The 8,509-nt window shown below is 51.2% G+C and overlaps 1 protein-coding gene across 1 annotated transcript; it reads left to right on the top strand.

Annotated features, from left to right (window-relative positions):
• The first annotated feature begins 4,327 nt into the window (after positions 1–4,327).
• pwwp2a (PWWP domain containing 2A) lies at positions 4,328–8,509 on the top strand. The gene is made up of 2 exons (XM_085290120.1): positions 4,328–5,241; positions 6,074–8,509. The coding sequence occupies exons 1-2, from the start codon at positions 4,328–4,330 to the stop codon at positions 7,836–7,838; spliced, it is 2,679 nt and encodes an 892-aa protein (XP_085146246.1). The 3' UTR covers positions 7,839–8,509.

Here is an 8,509-nt window from a genome sequence, read left to right as displayed (position 1 = left end):
CACTGTGTTCCTGTTAATGATAAACTACAAATTTACCCTAAATTACTAAAATATCGATATTTTAATGTGAGAATCGATTCTAGTCCTGACAGGGACTAGAAAGAGAGCAGATTTCTCCTGTTTTGGCTTCCTGTTAAATCCAGAATTCAAAATCCTGCTCCTCACATACAAGGTCTTAAATAATCAGGCCCCATCTTATCTTAATGACCTTGTAGTACCATATCACCCTATTAGAGCACTTCGCTCTCGCTCTGCAGGCCTACTTGTTGTTCCTAGAGTATTTAAAAGTAGAATGGGAGGCAGAGCCTTCAGTTTTCAGGCCCCTCTTCTGTGGAACCAGCTTCCAGTTTGGATTCAGGAGACAGACACTATCTCTACTTTCAAGATTAGGCTTCAAACTTTCCTTTGAAAGGGCGATCGTGGCTCAAGAGTTAGGAGTTCGCCTTGTAATCGGAAGGTTGCCGGTTCGAGCCCCGGCTTGGACAGTCTCGGTCGTTGTGTCCTTGGGCAAGACACTTCACCCGTTGCCTACTGGTGGTGGTCAGAGGGCCCGGTGGCGCCAGTGTCCGGCAGCCTCGCCTCTGTCAGTGCGCCCCAGGGTGGCTGTGGCTACAATGTAGCTGCCATCACCAGTGTGTGAATTGGTGGGTGACTGGATGTGTAAAGCGCTATATAAATACAGGCCATTTACCATTTTTGCTAAAGCATATAGTTAGGGCTGGACCAGGTGACCCTGAATCCTCGCTTAGTTATGCTGCAATAGACGTAGGCTGCTGGGGATTCCCATGATGCACTGGGTGTTTCTTATTCACTCACTATGTGTTAACAGACCTCTCTGCACTGAATCATATCTGTTATTAACCTCTGTCTCTCTTCCACAGCATGTCTGTATCCTGTCTTCCTTCTCTCACCCCAACCAATCACAGCAGATGGCCCCGCCCCTCCCTGAGCCTGGTTCTGCTGGAGGTTTCTTCCTGTTAAAAGGGAGTTTTTCCTTCCCACTGTCGCCAAAGTGCTGCTCATAGGGGGTCATATGATTGTTGGGTTTTTCTCTGTATGTGTTATTGTAGGGTCTACCTTACAATATAAAGCGTCTTGAGGCGACTGTTGTGGGGTTTGGCGCTGTGTAAATAAAACTGAATTGAATAATTCCACACCAGCCTATCAATCAACCAAACACCCAGACAGACGTTTAACTCATTTGAAAGCCTGATGCTTAGCCTTGTCCATCCCAGCTGTAAAACTCAAAAACCAGTCTTATTCGTTATCATTTATTGTCCACCTGGGCCTTACACAGTCTCTGTCTGATTTCTCAGACTTTTTATCTGATTTAGTGCTCAGCTCAGATAAAATAATTATTGTGGGTGAATGGTACTCATGGCCATTGATCAGTGGTTGTTGATCAATGGTCATGAGAATTTGCATACTAATGATCAAGGAACTGACCTCCCAGCCCATTGTTCCATCAGTGGGGCTGGTTTCAGTAATTTTGGAAATGTACTGTTTATAAGATTGGAACCCTGCAGTCAGCTGAGACTGAAGAAGTCACCTGGATGAGTGACGAAACGTTTCTCCCACTGAAAACGCTACGTCCAGATGAACAGAATCAACCTTTGGAGTGTTGACCATAATATCCTATTAGCGCGATTAGAACATGCTGTAGGTATTACAGGTACTGTGCTGCAGTGGTTTGTATCATATCTATCTAATAGACTCCAGTTTGTGCATGTAAATGGAGAGTCCTCTTCACACACTGAGGTTAATTATGGAGTTTCACTGGGTTCAGTGCTAGGACCAATTCTGTTTACATTATACATGCTTACCCTAGGCAGTATCATCAGGAGGCATAACATAAGTTTGGATTCAGGAGACAGACACTATCTCTACATTTAAAATTGGGCTTCAAACTTTCCTTTTTGCTAAAGCATATAGTTAGGGCTGGATCAGGTGACCCTGAATCCTCCTTTAGTTATGCTGCAGTAGCTCTAGGCTACTGGGGTCTTCCTACACAGTAAAAAATGGAATGTCAGTATTTTAGAGGAAACCTATTTTAACCTCGATAGAGCACTTAAAACTCAGGAGTAAATCAGCTCTAATAGTGAAGTTAAAAGTCAGTGTAAAGTGAAGATTTAATTCCACACAGTATTATGATTAGTACCAGTCTACAGGTGTGGGCAGGCTCAGAGCTGTGACCCACGTGGACTTTTCCCTGGTGAGGTGTCACAGTCAGGTAAGTTAACATTCCCATACTGGTAACATCGTTTAATAGGTATTTTTCCACTAAATAGCTCTTTATAGTTTCACTGATGTCGTGTGAGAACATGTTAGCAGCATATACTCATCAGTTTAAAGATATTGTCGAGTAGCTACATGCTGACTGTTTCTAACAGTTCAGATGTTTATCTTTTCATTCAGTTTCACCTTTTAAATGTTATCTATGTATTTATTCTAAATGCTGCTGACATAATATTATTTCCACATGTCCAATGGCATAGTTTTAACAGCTAAATTACTGCTTTGTTCATTAGATGACACGATAAATGCTGCTACTGTAACCTGTAGCTTTGGGTTTCCTCCCATCATATAGGTTAGAGCAGCGGTCTCCAACCTTTTTTGCGCCACGGACCGGTTTATGCCCGACAATATTTTCACGGACCGGCCTTTAAGGTGTCGCGGATAAATACAACAAAATAAAACTAGTACCGGTACCGAAAAAAAGAAGATTTATTCATAACACACGTGAAAAGACCCAGGAAAACCGAGTTAACGATAAAAACGATAACAAAATAACGCTGAAAACCGATAAAACCCTGAAAACCACATATTTCACACCTGAGCCTCAACTCTCGCGGCCCGGTACCAAACGACTCACGGACCGGTACCGGTCTGAGGCCCGGGGGTTGGGGACCGCTGGGTTAGAGCACAGATTTATCACAGGATCAATATGAAAACTTGACACCCCAGAGAAATAAAAATGAAGTATTAAAGAATCAGAATCAGAATACTTTATTCATCCCGAGGGAAATTAGGGTTACAGCAGGCAGCACGCTAATGGCGCATGCGCACTTACAAAGGAACCTTCTGACCAACTTTACACAAACATCACATTGGGCAGACATGTCAGAAGGTAGGCTGATAGGAAAAAACAACGAAAATACACTACATGAGGTAAGAGGAGGAGAAAAAAAACTCCACTCAGACTGAGCTCCTAGTGGGAGAACAGTTTGATAACAGAAAAAACACCTCAGCACAAAAGCACATGACTATCAATACACCATAGAAACACAAGACAAGCAACGTGTAATCAGATTACTCGGAACAGTGTCAATATGTAATATTTTCACATATTTCATTGTTAATTTTAACACTAAACTGAGTAGAATTGACCCCGAAAGATAAATGTTACAGTCATTTAGGACCAAAGGTTATCTGACAGACTTCACATCAACGGTCCTAGTGTGAAACTGTCACAGTGTGTGATGCTCAGAGTGTGTCTTCTTCACGCTCTCATGTTAGTTTCACTTAATATGAATCTGTTTAATCCGACAGTCGCTCACAGGGGCTTGTATGATGGTTGGGGTTACTCTGTGTCTTTACCCCACAGTATAAAGCACTCTCAGCCAACTGCTGTGGTTATTTGGTTCTATATAAATAAAGTTTCACTGAATTGAATCAAAATGTAAATAACAACAGAGTCTGGTAAACTTCTTTTTCACTCACAGTAGAACAAAGAAGTCATATAAAGTCACAAAAGGCAGGAAACGTCAGTTTTAGTATAGAGACAGCTGGAGGAAGGTTGAAGAGTTCGTGATTGTGTTTTCAAGCATTCAGGGAGACTTTGAGCAGCCACGCGGTGGCGCTGTTATTCAGGATCATGAAAGCAGATTACTGTGTTTAGATCAGGGCTGTGATTGGCTCCGGACGTACAAACAGAAAGTTTTATTTCAGAGAGGGCAGACGTTTACCCTCAGAAACGTATAGGGCTACTTGTTGTTCAGAGCTTTAAAGTATAGGAATGTGTTTGATGTGATCCTATACGGTCATGTTTGCCACTGACGCAGAGCAGAGAGCCCGCTGATCAGGTGCTTGTCGATCACAGGTTTCGGTGTTGTGATTACTGACACCTCCGTGATGCTGTCTCTGCTCCTTTTTCTGCCTCTGTGGTCACACATCGATCCGCTCTGCGTTGGTTATTCCTCATGTTTTTGTTTCGTCAAAGATACACGCCCCCTGGCGGCCTCTGACAGCCTTACCACGCTCTGACATAATCAGCCAATCAGAGACGAAGTTTTGCCCCGTCCCATTTGATTGACAGGGGTGTCGGCGAATGGCGGTGCGCCTGCGCCGTTGGCCTGTGTTGCGGGAGGGAGGGGCTCCGCTCCGCTCGGCAGCACAGCGGAAGAAAATGGCGGCCGTGGCTGCAGAGCCAGGAGCTGCGGCGGTTCCGACAACAACAGCGACCGACGAGGGCCCGCCAGCGCAGGGCCCGGCGGGACCGGGTCTCCCGGGAGCCCGATCGGAGTGCGAGGGACTGCAGGAGACCGGGCCGGCATTGGACCTAGGCGCGATGCGGGCGGAGGACGGAGGGGACGCGGAGGGCCGCCATGTCAGGCCGGAGCTGGAGCCCGCGGCGGGAAACGCGCATCCGGAGAGCGACGAAGCTAGCGGCTCCGGGCCGCCGGAGCGGGTCAACGCGGACCGCTTCTCCCCCGGACTGCCCGCGGACCCGGAGGGCGGCGGAGACGTGTCTGCGCAGGAGGCGTACCGCGGCCCGGACCCGCAGCCCTCAGCCGTGTTCTTGCACTCATTCCCGGCCGCGCCGCCCGTCACCGAGGCCGGCCTGTCTCTGGCCGAACCTGCCGAACCCACCACCAACGAGACCACGGACCGAGCCGAGACCGCGGGCCGGGGTTACACGAGCCTGGAGCAGGCGGAGCGGAGGCCCGCGACGGACACTGTGCTGGACGAGACGGCGGACGGTCCGGACCCGGACCCAGCGGGGCCCGAGGAGCTGGCTGCCCGAGGCCCGAGGGATTCTTCCCCGCCCTGCCGCTCACCGAAACGGCGGCTGCTGACCGAGCCTGCCGCCGAGGATCGAGTCGTAGCTGACTCTGTGCTGGACCTCAGTCTCGGGTCCGAGGTTCGTGTCTGCCTGGACCACGTCATCGATGACGCGCTGGTGGTGTCTTTCCGGCTGGGAGAGAAGGTGTTCTCCGGGGTCCTGATGGACGTTTCAAAAAGGTGAAACTTTATTAGCAGCAGAGGATGGATGTGATTGATTAGTGATTGATCCTGAACTATGAGGTAGTTTAGAAACAATCAAAAATGATTAGTATTTCTATTTGTCATTGTTTTAAGGATTTAAATGTGTCCAGCTCACCTGTATGAACAGGTTATTGGTCAGGTAAACAGCCCTGCAGGAGCGTCCTGCTCCTCGTTAAACGGCTGCGGGGATTGATTAGGCTGCAGTGTTAGCCAGACACACCTGAGCATCATTACCTGCTGACCTTTGACCTGGTTGGTGATGGATATAGGACAGAAGCAAGAATGAGAGTGTCTTTACAGCGCTCTGCTGCTCAGTGGGGGGGGGGGGGGGGGGGGGGAGACTAAGACAGGTCACCAGGTGATAAAACACAGACCTCTGACATCACTTTTTCATCCGTGTAGTGAGTACTGATGCATAATCACCCACCCATAACCTTCATAGCCACAGATACACAGTTACACAGTGGTGTTTTCACAGTGGTTTCTTATGTATAAACACATACAGTGTTGTTTTCGTTGTGCAAAAGTCTTGAATCACTTTTCGTTGCGTTTTGCTGAGCGTTGTGCTGCAGAGATTTGTCTGCATCATTACTTAAAAATCATTGTTGTCAGTTACTGTTTGTTTATTCTTACTCAACACTGGGGGGGCGGGGTCTGAATATGAGGAAATGAGGGTGACTCACGACTTTTGCACAGTACTGCATGTGTACGAGCAGTAATTACACATGTGACCGATTACTGCCGGGTGTTTTCCATATGTGATGCGCTGGCTGCATCAGAGTCTCATGCTCGCCATGTTTGCTTCCAGGTTCGGTCCGTACGGGATTCCCATCACCGTGTTCCCACGCCGGGACGACCGGAGTCGACCTCCCACGTCTCTCCAGCAGCCACTGCCGGTTAGCAACGACTTTCCGGCCATCAAAAAGGAAGAGAACGCTGCTCCGCCCCCTCCTCAGGACTGCACCTCTAAACCGCCACCGCTGTTTCAGGAGGGGGCACCGTACCCACCTCCTTTGTTCATCAGGGACACCTACAACCAGGCCTTACCTCAGCCGCCGCCGCGCAAGATTAAACGGCCAAAGAGGCGCTACCGCTGCGAAGAGCCCACTTCCATCATGAACGCCATCAAGCTCCGCCCCCGACAGGTACTCTGCGACAAATGCAAAGGGGTGGTGGCGTCAGGCGGGCACCGGGAGACACGGCGGGGGCCGGTGGACCTGAGGGGCGACGAGACTTCGCGGCGGCGGAAGGTAGCAGAAGGACCGATCTCTGCTGAGGTCAAGCGTCTGAGGAGTGACGACAAAGGACGGCCCCCGGCTGCCGACCGGCGCTCGTCATCAGGGATACGTGTGTCATCTTCGTCACAATCCTCTTCCCGCCGCGTTTTGAGGGGAGTGGCCTCATCCTCATCCTCGGCGACCTCGAGCCGCATGCGCCTGAAGCTGAACTCTAAGAAGGTTCTGACCAAAGGGTCAGCTGACCGCTCCAAGGCGCGGCAGGTGCTCAAGACGTTGGTGAGGAGCTCGCAAACGCCGCCGCCGCGCCGGCACAAAGACCAGGACCAGGACCGCCCCAAGGCTGTGACCCGAGCCGCCACCCTGCAGAACCACAACCAGAAGGTCCACTTCACCCGGCGCCTGCAGCACCTCAGCGCTGCCGCCAGCACGCCGCTTCCACCCAGAATGCGCCTCAAACCCCAAAGGTATCGTACCGACGACAGCCAGGCACAGAGCTCCTCCTCCTCCTCGTCCCCGCCCAAACTCAGCGCTCGCTCATCACCTCCCAAACCAGAACTAAGCCCCGCCTCAACACCCAACCCATCCACAGCCACGCCCCCACTTCAAGTAACTGCTCCTCCCCCAACGCCATCCTGTATGGGAAGCGTTGCCGCGGAGATGCAGGCAGCGTCTGAGGGGAGAGTAGGAGGTCCTCCCTCCTCCTCTTCTCTAGACTCCACCCCCTCAGAGTGTAGCTCCACAGACAATTTTGAACTCCCCCCACCCGGAGATCCTCCCTCTTCCTCTTCTCCCTCCCATAACTCCCCCTCCTCAGCTCCACGGTGCCCACCCTCCTCTCCGCCAACTGGCCCTCCCCTCAGAGCTAATGGTGAGGAAGTGCAGTGTGGCGTTGGGGAGGAGGGCAACGACCTGAAGAGGCGCCGTAAGTCTTCCACGTCGTCTTCCTCCTCCTCCTCGTCATCGTCATCCTCCGTCTTCTCCAAGGCCGTTTCAAAATGTCCGCTCCCGGACGGCCGCACCGTGTGCGTCGGCGATATTGTGTGGGCGAAGATCTACGGCTTCCCGTGGTGGCCGGCGCGCGTGCTCGGCATTACGGTGTCGCGGCGTGGCGATACGGGGCTGGCGGTGCAGCAGGAGGCGCGTGTGTCGTGGTTCGGCTCGCCCACCACGTCCTTCCTGCCGCTCGCACAGCTGTCGCCCTTCCTGGAGACGTTCCAGTCGCGTTTCGACAGGAAGCGGAAGGGCCCGTACCGCCGCGCCATCGCTGAGGCCGCCAGCGCTGCCAAGCAGCTCACACCGGAGGTGCGGGCGCTGCTTACCCAGTTTGAGACGTAGCATCGGCCGCCGCCCACTCGCCCCATCCTCACTGCCCACCCCTTTCAGACAGGCCCCGCCCTTTCAGAGGAGGTGGGAGGAGCTAAAAATGACTGATGGACAATGATGAGTGTGTTTCACATTTATGGGGGGAGGGGGATCTGTCAGGGGCGGGGCTATCTTCAGTCACTGGCGGCGTTTCAGTTTTCCGCACCGTGGGAAATGTTATGTAGATAATTTAGCCTGATGGTTGGCTGACAGAGCGATGATGTCACAGTATTAATAAACACTAATTAAGTTCCTCGTAGTGATTGACTGATCTGAGTGGCTGGCGGTGTGATGTCACTTCCTGTTGATAAAATAGACTGAAAACTTGTTTTTTTTTTCTAGAAACTTCGTTTCCGTACAGAATTGAATAAACTGTGAACAAAGTGAGGTCCAACCCACAGCCCGGGGCCCCAGACGTGGCCGTGCTGAGCCGCTGTCAGGACGGTGCGTTCGAGGCCCCGGGCTGCTCGGGCGGCCCAACGCTCTCTGATGATGATGGTGATGATGGTGATGAAGGTTCTCTGCTGTCAGACTGTTTACCGTCTGTTTGCAGATCAGAGAGTCCTGCTGGACAAAATAACGGGAACAGTGTGTACATGTGTTGCTTCCTGTTTGAATCTGAATAAACGCTCAAACTTCTCTGA

This window comes from Mchenga conophoros, linkage group LG10 (genome assembly GCF_057382185.1).
Source record: "Mchenga conophoros isolate Kocher_MC1m ecotype Shallow Benthic linkage group LG10, M_conophoros_male_GT1.1, whole genome shotgun sequence".
Taxonomy (NCBI): Eukaryota; Metazoa; Chordata; class Actinopteri; order Cichliformes; family Cichlidae; genus Mchenga; species Mchenga conophoros.
Note: the sequence above shows the minus strand (reverse complement) of the source record. Positions and strands in the feature narration are given on the sequence as shown.

What these genes read in the sequence shown, in the direction of transcription:
- pwwp2a (XM_085290120.1), top strand. Translation starts at nt 4,328, where the DNA reads ATGGCGGTGCGCCTGCGCCGTTGGCCTGTGTTGCGGGAGGGAGGGGCT. An exon ending in CTGATGGACGTTTCAAAAAG is followed by an intron (nt 5,242 to 6,073) that starts GTGAAACTTTAT and finishes GTTTGCTTCCAG; the next exon opens with GTTCGGTCCGTACGGGATTC.